We start from the raw sequence: 17,299 nt of genomic DNA, 5'->3' as shown, positions 1-17,299 counted from the left end.
TCCAAAATGCCCAGGTCATGAAAGACAAGGAAAGATGGAGGAATTGTTACGCAATGGAGGAAGCCAAAATGTGAGGTGTGGTCCCGGACTGGATCCCCGACTAGGAAAAGGACATTAGTGGGAAAACTGGGGAAATTCAAATAAATGCTCCAAATCATGGGTGTCCAATCTTTTGGCTTCCCTGGGCCACATTGGAAGAAGAATTGTCCTGGGTCACACATAAAATACATTAACACTATCAATAGCTGATGAGCTAAAAAAAAAAAAAAAAATCGCAAACAAATCTCATAATGTTTTAAGAAAGTTTACGAATTTGTATTGGGCAGCATTCAAAGCAGTCCTGGGCCACGTGTGGCCTGCAGGCCATGGGTTGGACAAGCTTGCTCTAGATTATTTACTAGTGTTTTATTAATGTTAATTTCCTGAATTTGATTATTAGACTGTGATTATGTAAGAAAATGTCCTTATTCATAGAAGACACATGCCTAAGTATGGATAAAGGGGATCCTGTCTCCAACTTGCTTCCAAATGATTCAGCCAAAAATTTAAAAAATTCTGGCCAGGCATGGTGGCTCACACCTGTAATCCCAGCACTTTGGGAGGCCAAGGCGGGTGGATCACTTGAGACCAGGAGTTCTAGACCATCCTGGCCAACATGGTGAAACCCCGTCTCTACTAAAAATATAGAAATTAGCTGGGCATGGTGGCGGGTGCCTGTAATCCCAGCTGCTTGGGAGGCTGAGGCACAAGAATTGTTTGAATCCAGGAGACAGAGGTTGCAGTGAGCCGAGATCATGACACTGCACTACAGCCTGGGCGATAAAGACTCTGTCTCAAAAAGAAAAAAAAAAATCTATCAATCATCTATCATTTATGTATCCATCTATCTGTCTAACATCTCTTATCTATCTATTTTTCTCTTTTTTTTTTTTTTTTTTGAGACAGAGTCTCACTCTGTCACCCAGGCTGGAGTGCAGTGGCATGATCTCGGCTCACTGCAACTTTCACCTCCCAGGTTCAAGTGATTCTCCTGCCTCGGCCTCCCTGGTAGCTGGGATTACAGGCACACACCACCACATCCAGCTAATTTTTGTATTTTTAGTAGAGACAGGGTTTCACCATGTTGACCAGGCTGGTCTCGAACTCCTGACCTCATGATCCGTCCACCTCAGCCTTCCAGAGTGCTGGGATTACAGATGTGAGTGACAGTGCCCGGCCCAGTCCTCCTTCTAATGAACACCAAACAAATAAAAAGAAAACACAGTGTCAGGTTGGAGTAAGAGGTGTAAATACAGTGGGGTAAAGGAACAGAACGCAGTGTGCAGTATTACAGAAGGGACTCTCTGAAGAGGTGACATTTGAGCTGAGACCTGAAAGAGGTGAGAAAGCCAGTGCAGACATCTAAGGAAGGGGGCCCAGGCACAAGGAGCTGTAAGTACCAAGGTCCTGAAGCAGGAACGACCTTGGTCTGTGCAAAGTGTAGCAGAGAGGCCAGTGCCCCTGGAAACCTAGCAGCAACAGAGGCAGGACAGGTGACCAGGGCCAGATGTTGCAGGAAGGAGTGCAGAGTTTATTCTGAGTGGGAAGGGAAGGCTTTGGAGGGTTGTAAGCAGGGGGTGACACAAGCTGTTTGACACACATGGCTCAGAGCTGACGGGAGCCCAGTGAGCGAGTAGATTCACTACAAGGACAGCATGTGGCCCCACGCCGCCTCTTCTTTGGAGGTTTCTTCTAGCAGGCTGGGGATGACCAGCCGTGTGGGTGCGGGGAGGAGCTCCGGCTGCCCAACAGCTTTGAGTTTCCCAGGTGACCTGCCCCAGTGGAGAAGGACATTGCCAGGGCAGTTATCTTATCAGGTGCACGCTCACCTGCTCCTGGAGACATGCTCACCCCATAACATACCAAGGTCCCCACCATTCCACTGGCCCAGCCCCTCGCTGCTGCTGCCCATGGAGGTCCCTACCTGAGGGATGAGGAGGGAGTCCCCAGGCCTCCTGGCATCTGTCACCAAACACCAAGATCAAGCCAAGACCCTTGGACACATCCTTTCCCCATGTTGCACCTTGGTTTCCCCATCTAGGGTAGGGACGGGGAATGGTTGAGAGCTGTAAAGTCTCTAGCTGGATATGTGAGTCCCTGTGAGCCTCAGTTTCCCCCTCTGCACAACAGGAATGATAGTTCTGCCTGCACAGGGTTTTTTGCAAAGACCCGTGGGTCACACATGCAGAGCCTGGCATGTGTGTGGTGCTGCTGCAGTGAAGTTTGGGTTTTTCCATTGGTGGTGCCATAGAAGAGCTAGGCTCTGGGGTCAAGCCCTGGGGTCAAGCCCGGGCTGGAACCCTGTCCCTAATTCTTAGACGTTGAAATCTTCTGCAAAGTCCCTGATGGGGGCTAAGAAGAGAATATTGCTTTACAGGGCTGCTGTTAGATGCTAAGGAAACCATTCGAGTGACACACAGAGCACACCCAGCCCATAGTGAATAGTCAGAGTTCAGTAAACATTCAGCCACCATAGAGAGTGTTGTAAGCATGGCAGGGCGTGGTGGCTTACGCCTGTAATCCCAGCACTTTGGGAAGCCAAGGCGGGTGGATCACCTGAGGTCAGGAGTTCAAGACCAGCCTGGTCAACATGGTGAAACCCCGTCTCTACTAAAAGTACAAAAATTAGCTGGGTGTGGTGGCGTGTGCCTGTAGTCCCAGCTACTCAAGAGGCTGAGGCAGGAGAATCACTTGAACCCGGGAGGCGGAGGTTGCAGTGAGCTGAGATTGCACCACTGCACTCCAGCCTGGGTGACAGAGTAAGACTCCATCTCAAAAAAAAAAAGAAAAAAAAAAAAGAGTGTAGGAGCACCCTCCTCTTCCAGTTGATCAGGCACGTGCTATTTAGACTGAAAGAGGACACTCTGCAGCCAGCTGATCTGGTTCTCACTCCATTATGTCCTAGCCTGTGATGGAGCCATAGGAGAATGACTCAACCCCTCCATGCCTCAGTTTCCCCATCTGTAAAGGGTCTTGTCCCCTCAAAGGGTTATTGGAAGGTTAAATAAGTTAGCACATGGAAGCCGTCAGCACAATGCCCAGCGCATAATGAGCACCTTATGTTTGCTCTTCTTGTTGCTGCGGCGGTTCCCAGGGGCTCCCTGATCTCAGGACAGGTTGACATGGGGGGATCTGGGCAGGGGAGGGGGGGGCCAGCCCAGGAGGGAATGCCTGAGGTGCCCAGGCCTAGAGGTCACCCCAAGGAGCCTGTAATCAGCTGTGGTCGGGCGGTTCTGCTCCACCCCCCTCCCTCCCTGGGTATATCAGGACTGGTCCGGGCCCAGGCTCTGTTGGGTGGGAGCACAGGCACCGGGCACCATGGGGAAGGCTGTGAGTGGGGCCCAGGGGTCCGGGGTGCAGTGGGGACAGGGGTTGCAGTGGAATCTGAGTTCTCCCTCCCTCCATCCTGTCCATTCCCAGGAGAACTACGAGCTCTACTCGGTGGAGCTGGGTCCTGGCCCTGGCGGGGACATGGCTGCCAAGATGAGCAAGAAGAAGAAGGCGGGTGGCGGGGGTGGCAAGAGGAAGGAGAAGCTGGAGAACATGAAGAAGGAGATGGAGATTGTAAGCTCTGACTGGGGAGGGGAGGGAGCTGGAGGGTAGGCTGGGAACCAGGCAGTGGGCGGGGAGGGGGCCAGGAGAGCCCAGAGCAAGCACCCTGCCCCACCCCACCACACAGAACGACCACCAGCTGTCAGTGGCGGAGCTGGAACAGAAATACCAGACCAGTGCCACCAAGGTGAGCTGGAGACTGGGAGCGTACAGAAAGGGGAGGAGGAGAGAGGGAGGAGAGAGGGAGGGAGAGGGAGATGGAAGGAGGGAGATGGAGAGAGGGAGAGAGAGGGAGAGATGAAGAGAGGAAGATATGGAGAAATAGAGAGAGGGAGGGAGGCAGAAAAGGAAAGAGGGAGGGAGGGAGAGAGGAAAGGATGGAGGGAGGGGAGGAGAGAGGGAGGGAGATAGAGAGAGGGAGAGAGAGGGAGAGGGAGAGAAGGGAGAAAGCATTAGAGAGAAAGGGTGACACACAGAGACGGAGAGAGGAGTAGATGAAAAGAGACAGCAAGACAGAGAAGGCAGAGACAAATAAGGAGAGAGCAGCAGGAGAGAGACACACAGAAAGGGGAGCGAGGAGAGAGAGACAAAGGGAGAGATGAAGGAGGGAGGGAGAGATGGGGTGGGGGCAGGAACCAAGAGACAAAGAGATGAGAAGGAGCAGGACAGACCAAGCTGGGGAAGGGAAACTGAAGCAGGGGGCTTTCCACGGGGTGTGCATGTGGAGGAAAGCCCCCAGGACCGCCTCGCCCTGCCCCTCTGTCCCAGGGCCTCTCTGCGAGCCTGGCTGCTGAGCTGCTGCTGCGGGATGGGCCCAACGCACTGCGGCCACCACGGGGCACCCCAGAGTACGTCAAGTTCGCGAGGCAGCTGGCCGGGGGCCTGCAGTGCCTCATGTGGGTTGCCGCCGCCATCTGCCTCATCGCCTTTGCCATCCAGGCTAGTGAGGGGGACCTCACCACCGATGACAATGTGAGCCATGTTGTGGGGACAGGCTCAGGACATGGGGACCTGGGGATGGAAGACATTGAGCCTGGGACTTGGGACAAGAGGGGCAGAGAAGGATGGGGATAGACGAACACGAAAGGCAGTCTCAAGACAGGGGTCATGGAGGGTGAAGGACATTGGGATATGGATGGGGCAGACCCAAGGACACAGGACACAGGGACACTGGGGTGAATCTCGGGTATGGGGACATAGGTGGGGGCATAAAGAGTATGGCAATGTGATACGTAAGAGATGGGATTTGGAGGCCGGGCGTGTAATCCCATGCCTGTAATCCCAGCACTTTGGGAGGCCGAGGCGGGCAGATCACCTGAGGTCAGGAGTTCGAGACCAGCCTGGCCAACATGGCAAAACCCCATCTCTACTAAAATTACAAAAATTAGCCAGACATGGTGGCGGGCACCTGTAATCCCAGTTACTTGGGAGGCTGAGGCAGGAGAATCATTTGAACCCAGGAGGTGGAGTTGCAGTGAGCCAAGACCATGCCACTGCACTCCAGCCTGGGCGACAGAGCGAGACTGCATCTTAAAAAAAAAAAAAAAAAAGAGATGGGACTTGGAAGCAGAGGACATGCAGTGCAGACACAGGACAGACTGAGGCACGGGGAATAGGAGACCCTGGGACTCAGACATAGGACACCAGGGCAGGGACCCAAGCCTCAGGACACAGCACATAGAGAGACACAAAACATGAGACATAGAAGCACAGAGACAGAGAGGAAATGGAGGTGCAGGGCAAGGGACATTGGACATACGGCAGAGATGAGGGCAAGGGACATGGGGACTCAGGGACATGGGACAGAGGCTCGAAAAGTCATGGCCATGGGACACAGGATGGGAACTCGGAGATACACAGACATGGGAGACACGGGACACAGTGACTGGGGAGCTAGAACATGGGGGCCGTGGCCATGGAGGACATAGACCATGACGCACAAGGTCTGCAGCACACGCAGGGACGGGGATGTGAGGATGCAGGGACAAGGGGGCCCAGGGGACACACAGAGGGTGGCAGCAGATTATGGAAAACCCAGGATGTGAAACTGGAGACACGGGGAATACAGGCCATGGGGACAGGAGGAGACATGGGACAGTGGACATGGGGAATGCAAGGCTTGGGGACACAGGAGAAGGGAACATGTCAGACCAAGGCACACAGTGATTTGGGGCACAAGTCACAGATATGGGGACATGGAAGATTGAGGATTCAGGGCCAGAGGATATGAAATATACACAGAAACACAAGACACTGAGAAGACAGGGCAGGCGAGTGTGGGATATGAGGGACATGGGAGGGGGCTAAAGGCTACAGGCAATGGTGCATGGAGCTTCCTAGTAGGTGGGGAAAAGCATGGGGAAAACCAAGAAAACCAGGGCACCAGGGAGCAGGTGGGTGGCCTCAGGCAGGCAGCTTCCGGCCCCTCTGAATAACCCCACCCTTTCCCTGTCCCCAGCTGTACCTGGCAATCGCTCTCATTGCTGTGGTTGTCGTCACCGGCTGCTTTGGCTACTACCAGGAATTCAAGAGCACCAACATCATCGCCAGCTTTAAGAACCTTGTGCCACAGGTGGGTTCCCCAGCATCCAGCCACTCCAGATCCCAGAGACTCCAAACTGCTCCTGTAGCCTCCTTCCATCAGGCCCAACCTGTCCCTCATCCGTGGCCTCCATCTCTCCCCATGGGTCCCAGTTCTCCTCATCCTTTACCTCCCCACATGCAGCAGCTCCCACCCCCACCCCCGTCCACCTCAACTTTGGCGCCCCTGCCCCGCAGCAAGCCACTGTCATCCGCGATGGAGACAAATTCCAGATCAATGCTGACCAGCTGGTGGTGGGCGACCTGGTGGAGATGAAAGGTGGGGACAGAGTGCCTGCCGACATCCGCATCCTGGCGGCCCAGGGCTGCAAGGTGGACAACTCCTCGCTGACAGGGGAGTCTGAGCCACAGACCCGCTCACCCGAGTGCACGCACGAGAGCCCTCTGGAGACCCGCAACATCGCCTTCTTCTCCACCATGTGCCTTGAGGGTCTGTGAAGCCCCCGCCTGCCTGCCCAGTAACCGCTGCCTCCACTGGCCTCTCTCCTGCTATCTTCTAGGACAGGGGGCTTCGGCCTCCCTGTCTCTCCCCCGCATGACTGCCACCTCCCCATGACTGCCACCTCCCCAGGGCACACTGCTTCTCTGTCTCCCACTGTCACTACCCTCTCCCAGGTCACATCCTCCACTGGCAGTGACTGGCTGTCCTTCAGCTCACACGGCAGTGCACACCCCACTGCCGCCCCCTATCCCTGAGTCGCACCTTGGCCCCCCTGCAGGCACCGCGCAGGGCCTGGTGGTGAACACGGGCGACCGCACCATCATTGGGCGCATCGCATCGCTGGCGTCGGGGGTGGAAAACGAGAAGACACCCATCGCTATCGAGATCGAGCATTTTGTGGACATCATCGCGGGCCTGGCCATTCTCTTCGGTGCCACATTTTTTATCGTGGCCATGTGCATTGGCTACACCTTCCTGCGGGCCATGGTCTTCTTCATGGCCATCGTGGTGGCCTATGTGCCTGAGGGGCTGCTGGCCACTGTCACAGTAAGTGGGGGCAGGCGGGGATGCAGGGAGCTGAGGGGCCTGCTCAACCATCTGTTCTTTCCTCCACATTTCCCCCATCACCTCCCTGCCTGTCTATCTGTCCACTTAGCTCCCATCCATTCTCCTGCCTTCCCATCATCCACTCATTCAGCAAGTCCTTCCCGAGGCAACCCTGGGCCAAGTCCTGTGCCACACATTGAGGGCGCAGAGATGACGAGGCCGGGTCCTTGACTGGAAGAGGCTGATGTCCTGTGCAGGCAGCCAGCATGTCACCAGACCTTCCACAGTCAGCACCCAGCTCCAGACCAGTCCCCAGGGAGGTGCGGGGAAGGTTCCTCTTCTCATTTTGATTGTGTGAAGAGAATTTTCAGAACCTCGGCTGGGACAGCTCAGAGAGGGGCCTCACTACTGTATCTGGCCAGACTGGGGAAGGAGTCCCAAACAAAGCATTGGCTGAACAAAAGCTGGGGCCAAGAAAACACCTGGTGTTTGCAGAAGCACGTTGCACACGCAGCCCCGCGGCTGGGGTAAAGCCTTCCCGGTTCTTTGAGGCGGGGAAGAGGACTGGAAGCCAGGGTGGGTCCCCAGCCTGCGGTGCTCCCCCCTTCCCCAGGTCTGCCTGTCCCTGACAGCCAAGCGCCTGGCCAGTAAGAACTGCGTGGTCAAGAACCTGGAGGCGGTGGAGACATTGGGCTCCACTTCGGTGATCTGCTCGGACAAGACAGGGACTCTCACTCAGAACCGCATGACTGTGTCCCATCTGTGGTTTGACAACCACATCCACACAGCTGACACCACGGAAGACCAGTCAGGTGTGGGGGAGGGAGAGCACAGGCGCCAGGGCAGGATCTGGTGGATGGTGGAGACCTGAAGAGGGATAGGGAGGTAGGGAGGGCTTTGTACGAAGGCGGGGCGGCTCGGCTCCAGGTCTCAAAGGAGACTCGCTACTGGGTCTAGAGGGAAGGGTCATCCGGGGGCTGGGTCCCTCAGGGTTGGGTGGAACCCAATTCCACCCAGGTCTGGGGAGGGGGCCCGCGATATGAGCCTAGGAGGAGGGGGCTCGGTTCTGGTCCGGGAGAGCCGCCGTGCGGGACCCAGCCTGGACGCCTGGTCTGCAGGGCAGACGTTTGACCAGTCCTCGGAGACGTGGCGGGCGCTGTGCCGGGTGCTCACCCTGTGCAACCGCGCCGCCTTCAAGTCCGGCCAGGATGCAGTGCCTGTGCCCAAGGTGAGAGCCAGGGGGCCTCCAGGGAATCCCGGGAGGCTGGTGTAGCCGGCTTCGCCCCTGACACCGGTCCCCGCTCCCAGCGCATCGTGATTGGAGACGCATCGGAGACGGCGCTGCTCAAGTTCTCGGAGCTGACGCTGGGCAACGCCATGGGCTACCGGGACCGCTTCCCAAAAGTCTGCGAGATACCCTTCAACTCCACCAACAAGTTCCAGGTGCGCAGCCGGCCCCGCCCACGGCCTGGGCCCGCCCACCTCGGGCCCCGCCCCAGGCCACACCCACATCAGCGGGCCACGAGGGGCTTCGCTCCCTGCCCCTTCTCTCCGCAGCCAAACCCCACCCCATCTCCCGCTCCGCCTAAGGCCCCGTCCACCAGAGGCAAGGCCCCGCCCACCACCCAGCCCCGCCCACAGCTTCTCCTCGGCGGGACTGTCCATGGCGAGCACCCAGCTCTCCAAATCCCGCCCCCAGCCCAACTCCGCACCCTAATTCTGTTCATTCCCTGCGTCCAGGACTCCAAATCTGCACCTAGCCCCGCCTTAACGCTTACCTTCTACCAAGGACCCCTCCACACAAGGCCTCCATCTTCCACCTTCACCCTTCCCCGCAGCTCTCAGAGCCCGCACCGAGCTCTCGGCCCCGCCCCTCTCCTCAGCCCCGCCCCGTTCCCCCGTCCACAGCCCCGCCCCTCCCCGCCCACAGCTGTCCATCCATACGCTGGAGGACCCGCGGGACCCGCGACACTTGCTGGTGATGAAGGGCGCCCCCGAGCGCGTGCTGGAGCGCTGCAGCTCCATCCTTATCAAGGGCCAGGAGCTGCCGCTGGACGAGCAGTGGCGCGAGGCCTTCCAGACCGCCTACCTCAGCCTGGGAGGCCTGGGCGAACGCGTGCTCGGTGAGACCCCTGGGCAGGGGAGGAGACTCCAGGTGCGAGGAGGAGCTAGCACAGACCCTGCCCACCACTCCCGGCCCAGCCCTGACCGTCCTCATCCCTGGCTGCTGGCTGATTTGTCTCAGTCCACAGCCTCACCCTTGACTTTCCCTGTACCAGTCCTGACCCCTGTCTGTCCTCACTTTCTACCTTGACCCCAGTCCTCACCTGGACTTTTATCCGTATCCTGACCTCTAACCTCTCCCAATTTTTGTCCTGACGCCTTAAACTTCGCTGCCTCTACCCTAGAAAGCAGATCTGTGGTCCAATTCTGGGCCTTTTACTTGCTGTGTGACCTCTGGCAAGAAATGTCCCCTCTCTGAGCCTCAGTTTCCTCATCTGTAAGATGAGAATGGGCCTCACAGGGTGGTTGTGAGGGTAGATTCAGATAATGTGAGTGAAGGGGTCAGCACAAGGTCAGGCATCCATAGGTGTTTGGTGCAAGGGGCCTGGTTATTTTACCCATTTCCTGGCCCTGCTAAGAAAGGGTCTGCCCAGGGCTCATCCCTGACTTCCCCGTTTCCGGTCAGGCTTCTGCCAGCTCTACCTGAATGAGAAGGACTACCCGCCTGGCTATGCCTTCGACGTAGAGGCCATGAACTTTCCATCTAGCGGCCTCTGCTTTGCGGGACTTGTATCCATGATTGACCCACCCCGGGCCACCGTCCCTGATGCTGTGCTCAAGTGTCGCACCGCAGGCATCCGGGTATGCCACTGTGGGGAGGAACAAGTGGAGTGAGGACAGAAGATGGCAGCAGGATTTGGGTTGAAGAACCCCATGACAAACCCACCTGAAACTGGCTTGAACCAAAATGCATTGGTTTATGATACTGAAAAATTCTGGGGAATTAAGCTTCAGGTCTAGCCAGATCCAGGAGCTCAGTGTCATTAGGAATTTTCCTTTCTCCATGTCTCAGCTCTGCTGTTCTCTCTGCTGGCTTTATTTGCAGGCACTCCCTTCACTTGGGGACACACACACCCCTGCTCCAGCAGCTCAAACTTAACTCCCACCTGCTTAGCCACCCCACAAAAAGAGAGTGCCTCTTTTGCAGTAGCACCGGATTGGGTCACTCATTTATCCCTGAGCCTGTCACTGGGGCTGGGGGATGGAAGACCTTGATTGGCCAGGTCTGGGCTTACTTACCCAATCTTAGCCAGGGACCTCACTGCAACTGATGGTCTAGGGGAGAGGAGTGGTTCCCCAAACACAAAACAAGGGTGGGAAAGCCAAGGCCAGGCAGGCAATGCCCAAGCCCTTCCCGTGTCTCTACGGCCCTGTTAGATCAGGGCCTTGTTACCTTTCTAAGCTTGTTCGTTAGCCCTCTTTCCTTGTTCACTCCTCTGCAGTTATGGTGTCCTCCCTGCTGTTCCTCCGACAGTTCGGGCCTGTCCTCACCTCAGGGCCTTTGCACCTGCTGTTCTCTCTGCCAGGAGCACTCTTCTCCCAGCTTTCCACGTGGCTGACTCTCTCACCTCTTACAGGTCTCTGCTCAGATATCACCTTCTCAATAAGCCCTTCCCTGGGTACACTTAAAATCGAGTCACCATTTCCTTCACCAAGCTTAATATGTTTTTTTCCACTTTCTAACACACTATATAATTCGTTTCTTTATTTTCTGTCACCCTCACTAGAATGTCAGCTCCTCAAGGACAGGGATTTTTGTCTCTTTTGTCTCTGCTATATCCCGGGCATGTAGGAGGTGGTCACGCTTGGTCAAGTAAATGAACACGTGTATCAGCAGATGTCTCCCAGGGAGGACAGGGAGATTGGGCTGATCTGAAGGGGTCAGTGATCCACTGGTTCCCCCTACAGGTGATCATGGTAACGGGTGACCACCCCATCACCGCCAAGGCCATTGCAGCCAGTGTGGGCATCATCTCGGAAGGCAGCGAGACAGTGGAGGACATCGCTGCCCGCCTCCGTGTGCCCGTAGACCAGGTTAATCGCAAGTAAGCCCCCCCAGACCTCCCCGGGGTTCTCCCCACATCTGGCACAGACCGAGGTCCCAGCGAGGTCCTCCCATCTCCTCCCCAGCGATGCCCGTGCCTGTGTGATCAATGGCATGCAGCTGAAGGACATGGACCCATCGGAACTGGTCGAGGCCCTGCGCACCCACCCCGAGATGGTGTTTGCGCGCACCAGCCCCCAGCAGAAGCTGGTGATCGTGGAGAGCTGCCAGCGGCTGGTGAGCCCTGCTGATGAGGGTGGGCAGGCGGGCAGACAGGCGGGGCTGGTCTTGGACCGGCCTCTCACTGACCACCCACCCACCACCTGCACCCACTGCCTGCAGGGTGCGATTGTGGCCGTCACGGGGGATGGTGTGAATGACTCCCCAGCTCTGAAGAAGGCAGACATCGGAGTAGCCATGGGCATCGCTGGCTCAGATGCTGCCAAAAATGCAGCTGACATGATCCTGCTGGATGACAACTTTGCCTCCATTGTGACAGGCGTGGAGCAGGGTCCGAGCCACGCCAGGGGGAGGGCAGGCAGTGTGGGCACAGGAGGGAGAGGGCTGTGAGGAGGCTGAGGTGCCCACCCTACCCCACAGGTCGACTGATCTTCGACAACCTGAAGAAGTCTATTGCCTACACATTGACCAAGAACATCCCAGAGCTGACACCCTACCTCATCTACATCACCGTCAGCGTGCCCCTGCCCCTCGGGTGCATCACCATCCTCTTCATCGAACTCTGCACTGACATTGTAAGTCCACAGTCCAGGGTACCCATCCACAGGGTGCCCAGAGACACTTGCCTGCAGATGGACAGGAGGGACAGAGACCACCACAGACACTCTTGGGCACAGAGTGACAGACAAGACCTGTGTGTGCAATGACAGCCAGTGCAGGACACATGGGTGGCAGGCAGGTGGACAGACCTAAATGGACAGACCTATAGCCATGCACACACAGGCGAACACTCAGGTAGGCCCGGGCCGACCCATGCACACACAGGGACTCAGATACAGATACTCAGACAGAGATGGAAACAGAACAGGTATCTGGCCAAACTTGAATCACAGACACGTGCCCCTAAACAGACACGGACAAATAAACGCCCTCAGATAGACCCCATGGCAGACAGACAGAAAAGAACCACAGATACAGTCACGAATGCAGCCAGAGGCGCGGCTGTGTTGACAGGTATTTATTCGGTAACATTTACACGGTGCTTTCTCTGGGCCAGACACACGATCATTTCCTTAATTTTGTACTCATAACCACGCTATGAGATGAGTTTTGTTACTATCACCCCTACTTTACTGATGAGCTCATCGAGGCATAGACAGGTAGAGTGGCTTGTCCCAGGTCACTGGGCAAATAAGTGGCCCGGCTGTGACTTGAGGTTGGGCAGTCACAGGTCCCACAGCCTGTGGTCGTGGTCAGTATGCTCTGCTGCCACTCTAGGCACAAGCAGATGAAGGGGCACGGCGACACTGAGAGACTGAAGATACACAGAGATAGGGAGTGACACAGAAATACACAAGAGCAGATACAGTCACAGAGAATTACACTGGAGACAGGGACAGAGAAACAGAGTGAGGAACAGAGAAAGAGAGGGAGGGAGACAGAGGGAGAAGATAAAAGCAGATGTTCTTACGAAGATGGTCACCAGGATGCCAACACCCAGGGGCCAGTGGGGCCCAGGCTGTCCAGGCTGGTGTGGCTGTGCCGTCCCTGCAGGTCCTGCCTGCTAACCTCAGTCCTGTTCCTGCTTACAAGTGGGGGAAGGGGGACCCAAAGTGGAGGGGACAAGGGCCCAGCCAAACCCTCAGTCCCAGTTCCTTCCACTCCTGGCCAGTTCCCATCTGTGTCCCTGGCATATGAAAAGGCCGAGAGTGACATCATGCACCTGCGTCCACGCAACCCAAAGCGTGACAGATTGGTCAACGAGCCCCTGGCTGCCTACTCCTACTTCCAGATTGGTGGGTGCCCGTGGGCCGGGGAGCCTGGAGGTGGGGGGCTCTGCGCTGGGCTGCTCGCCTGCCCCAGGCCCTGCCTTGGGCTCTGGCTGGTTCTGGACCTCAGTGTCTGCATTTGGTCCTGGGTCTCCGTTGTCCTCCGTGTCCCTCTCTGTTTGTGACAGTCTCTCTGGTTCCGCTGTGTCCCTGCTCTCTCTCTGACCTTGCTCTCCATGACCCTGTCTCTGAGTTGTTGCCTATTTCTGTCTTTTTGGGTCCTGGATGTGTCTTTTTCTCTCTGTCCCTGCCTCTGTCTCTCTGTCCCTGCTTCTCTCTCTGCCTCTGTGTCTCTGTCACTGTTTCTGTGTCCCTGGCTCTGTGTCTCCTTGACCTTGTGTATCTGTGTCCCTGTCTCTCTTCCCATGTCCCTGTCTGTGTGTCCTTGACCTTTGTGTATCTGTGTCCCTGTTTCTCCATGTCCCTCTCTTCCTGTGTCCCTGTCTCTGTGTCCATCTCTGTCTCCCTGTGTCCCCTTGCCTCTCTCCAGGTGCCATTCAGTCCTTTGCTGGCTTCACTGACTACTTCACGGCAATGGCCCAGGAGGGCTGGTTCCCACTGCTGTGCGTGGGGCTGCGGGCGCAGTGGGAGGACCACCATCTACAAGATCTGCAGGACAGCTACGGCCAGGAGTGGGTGAGCCCTGCCCCACCCCATCCCATCCCTGGGCTCCCTCCTTCCCAGGGCAACTTGCCTTGTGTGTGGCCCACTTGTTCCTCCACGTGTGACTGAGTTCAGCCAGAGCATCCCGGACCCCCAGACTCCCTGCCAGTTTGGGGGGCAAGGGCCTTTCCCACCATCTCCAGCTCCAAACTCCTGCTTCTGATGATCGCAACTGCAGATGGGTGTCTCTGCCCTGACACTAATGCATCATCTCAGATGTGGAACCAGGCCCCTATTCTGCTATTTTACCTACAGCATCACTCCCCCAGGGTATTTGCACATGTGGTCTATTTTAATGAAGGTTTGGAGCACAGTGAGGCTAGATCTGGCCAGCAGATGTATTTAGTTCACCTGTAGAGTTACATACAGATGAGGATACTTCCCTTAAACATTTACTATCATGGTTAAGGTAGACATTGAAGCCAGACTGCCTGGACTTATGGTCTGGTACTGCTTCTCACAAGCTGTGTAACCCTGGGCAGGTTGCTTTGCCTCTCTGTGCCTGTTTTCTCACCTGCAAAGTGGAGAGAATATCAAAGTCTACCTCAGTGGTTTTCAGTTTGCTCCCAGACCAGCAGCATCAGCATCTCCTGGGAACATGTTTGCAGTGCAAATTCTCAGGCTCTATCCCAGCCCTCTGGGAGCCCTTGCTGGGATTCTCATGCATGTTCAAGTTCCAGCACCACTGATTTACCTCCTAGGGTTACCCAGAGGATTAAATGAGCGAATGCACGTGCAACACTCGGCACCTGGAGCAGTCAGTGATCCCCACAGTTAGCTGGTATTAGGAGTTGTGTTGCCAGGCATGGTGGCGCATGCTTGTAATTCCAGCTACTTGGGAGGCTAAGGCAGGAGAATCTCCTGAACCCGGGATTCGGAAGTTGCAGTGAGCTGAGATCGCACCACTGCACTCCAGCCTGGGTGACAGAGCGAGATTCCATCTCAAAAAAAAAAGTAGCTGTGTTGAAGAAATGGGCTGCATAGTGGCTGCCCCCTTTAAATGGGGCATCTGCCCTCTTTTCCCAAAGGCCCGCGGTGACTGCCTCACCTATTTTTGCCATCTGCCTGGTCCCTGGAGTCACTGGACTTTGCAAATCCCATCTGAGGATTTCAATTCCCCTTTCCCAGGCCCTTTCTTTTGGGTGACTCCCCCCTTTCACTATGAAAGCAGTCAGCCCAGCCTACAGTTTTCCCGGCCACTGTCATCCAAGCTCTGCTAGGCTGAGGTTTCTGGGCCCCACGTTCTGGGGTCCTGCACACCTGGCAGACCCTGCCTCTCTCCTTCCCCCCACCCCCACACTCTGATGCAAGGCAGAGAGAGCATTTAGGGGTTCACGGCCCTGGGACCCTATGCCCGGCGGGCTGCAGAGGCTCTCCGCCGGGACTCAGGCTGGACTCAGGCTGTTTCCGTTTGCCCCTGGCCTGCAGACATTCGGGCAGCGCCTGTACCAGCAGTACACCTGCTACACCGTGTTCTTCATCAGCATTGAGGTGTGCCAGATCGCCGACGTCCTCATCCGCAAGACGCGCCGCCTCTCTGCCTTCCAGCAAGGCTTCTTCAGGTGTCCCTGGCTGGCCCTCTTCCTGCCCTCCAACCCCTGGTCCCAACTCCCATCAGATCCTGACTGTGGTTTAGAACAGCCGGCAAATGCCAGCGGGTGCCAGTGCCAGATGGTGACATGCCAAAAAACCTTTCTAACTGACCAATAACTCCCCCCACGGCCCCCTCCACATTTCACTAAAGGGGTGGTGCTGAGAGGCCCGGGCCACTCCAGTGTTCAGTGTGTAGAACACCTCCCTGCTGCTGCTGACATCTGACCTACTTTGACCCACAGTATCCTGATTTCCATCACGTCCCCAATTCCTAATGGCCTGTCCCATTCTGCCCACCCCCAGGAATAAGATCCTGGTGATCGCCATCGTGTTCCAGGTCTGCATCGGCTGCTTCCTGTGCTACTGCCCCGGCATGCCCAACATCTTCAACTTCATGCCCATTCGGTGAGAGGCTGTGAGGGGCAAGGACAGGGAGGGGGCTGTAGGGCACAGGCCTGGGATGGCCTTCACCTTGCCATGTGCCTTCAGGTTCCAGTGGTGGCTGGTCCCCCTGCCCTACGGCATCCTCATCTTCGTCTATGATGAGATCCGGAAGCTTGGAGTTCGCTGTTGCCCAGGGAGTGAGTGTGGAGACTGGGGGCCTGGGGGCAGGGGACTGAAACGTTTGAGCAGCTGCACCCACCTTTGATCCTCAACACTTGGCCTCTAAGCCCTTGACCCTCCATAGCAACCAGCACTGACCTCTGAGCCCCTGGCCCTGCCTAAGTGGCACCCCCAGCACTGAGTCTCCTTTCTCCCTCTCTCTCCCAGGCTGGTGGGACCAGGAACTTTACTATTAGAGGGACGACTGCCTTCAAGCATCCCTGCAACTGCCACAGCAGGTGGGGGCAGGGCTCGTGGGACCCTTTGGACAGCCACCAAGATATCTGAGCAACCAAGAGTCCCAGCCCCACCAGTATCTGCTTCTGCAGCCCACGGCACCCCAAACTTGGAGAGACCTGCCCACTCCCCTCCCCCATTCCCAAGGTTCGCACCTCCTGGAGCAGCAGCGCCTGGGCAGTCCTCTGGGCTGGCCTCGGGAAAGCCCCCACCTGTGGTGGCGGTGGGGCTCTGACAGGGAATACAGCTGGCCTCTTCTGGAGGGTGTTTCTGTCCTTAGGACTCCAGTCCAGGTTGGAGGGCTGCCTGAGGGCCCTTCGTTAAAGACACGCTTGTGTCCTGGGCGATGGTAATAAAACCAACTCATGCTGACTGTGCTGTATCTGGTGCCAGGCACTGTCCTCAGCGTCTCTCATTAGTGCTTGTGATCTCCCACAGTCCTATACATGGGGGCTGTTTATCCAGGGCTGCACCTCCAGTGCCTAGTACACAGCCTGGCACATAGTAGGTCCTCAATAAACCTGCCTTGGGGAAATGATTCCTATTCCTTTGCCCAGGGTCATGGCATCTAAAGGCAAGCTGGGCCGTGGCCATAGGCACCCCCTACCACCTCTGGGCTTTCTCTGTTCTCAGCACCCTTCTCCCTCCTGGAGGCTCCCAGACACAAGGGGGCCCAAGTCATTTCCACATCAAGCATCCCCCACCCCCCATCGGTGTCTCCTTTCTGAGCCTACCTGCTTACTCCTCTGTCCCGGCAATGGCCAGTTCCCGAACAACTCCTGGAGGTCCCCTCCTCACACCCCTCACCTGAAAGGTTAACCCCATCCCCCTACCTCCCACCTCTGCCGCTCCTTTCCCAGCCCCTCTGTTCACCTCTCTTCCTCTTTCTTATGTGGCTTTCTCTGG

General features: G+C 56.5%; 2 protein-coding genes across 3 annotated transcripts in view; one reads left to right on the top strand and one right to left on the bottom strand.

Moving 5' to 3' along the window:
- HAUS5 (HAUS augmin like complex subunit 5) overlaps positions 1 to 9,018 on the bottom strand; it is a 49,443-nt gene extending 40,425 nt beyond the window's left edge. The window contains exon 1 of one of the 2 annotated variants that reach the window (XM_016934039.3): positions 8,959 to 9,018. The gene's annotated coding sequence lies outside the window, so the exon portion shown is untranslated. The remainder of the gene's footprint in view (positions 1 to 8,958) is intronic. The other variant, XM_024351057.3, reaches the window with a different exon arrangement.
- ATP4A (ATPase H+/K+ transporting subunit alpha) lies at positions 3,460 to 16,762 on the top strand. Its single transcript, XM_016935692.4, has 21 exons — positions 3,460 to 3,603; positions 3,719 to 3,778; positions 4,360 to 4,563; positions 6,050 to 6,163; positions 6,370 to 6,622; positions 6,912 to 7,180; positions 7,794 to 7,992; positions 8,299 to 8,408; positions 8,489 to 8,623; positions 9,111 to 9,303; positions 9,870 to 10,045; positions 11,153 to 11,289; positions 11,375 to 11,525; positions 11,631 to 11,799; positions 11,889 to 12,043; positions 13,141 to 13,264; positions 13,788 to 13,933; positions 15,389 to 15,522; positions 15,857 to 15,958; positions 16,043 to 16,134; positions 16,325 to 16,762. The coding sequence occupies exons 1-21, from the start codon at positions 3,511 to 3,513 to the stop codon at positions 16,351 to 16,353; spliced, it is 3,045 nt and encodes a 1,014-aa protein (XP_016791181.2). The 5' UTR covers positions 3,460 to 3,510; the 3' UTR covers positions 16,354 to 16,762.
- Positions 16,763 to 17,299: the final 537 nt, after the last annotated feature.

This window comes from Pan troglodytes, chromosome 20 (assembly GCF_028858775.2).
Source record: "Pan troglodytes isolate AG18354 chromosome 20, NHGRI_mPanTro3-v2.0_pri, whole genome shotgun sequence".
Taxonomy (NCBI): Eukaryota; Metazoa; Chordata; class Mammalia; order Primates; family Hominidae; genus Pan; species Pan troglodytes.
This window is presented reverse-complemented; position numbering and strand designations above follow the sequence as displayed.

Bases quoted from the DNA above. Each gene is read 5' to 3' on its own strand.
- ATP4A (XM_016935692.4), top strand. From the start codon at position 3,511: ATGGCTGCCAAGATGAGCAAGAAGAAGAAGGCGGGTGGCGGGGGTGGC. The intron at 8,409-8,488 runs GTGAGAGCCAGG...CCCCGCTCCCAG, and splicing joins ATGCAGTGCCTGTGCCCAAG to CGCATCGTGATTGGAGACGC. The intron at 15,959-16,042 runs GTGAGAGGCTGT...ATGTGCCTTCAG, and splicing joins TTCAACTTCATGCCCATTCG to GTTCCAGTGGTGGCTGGTCC.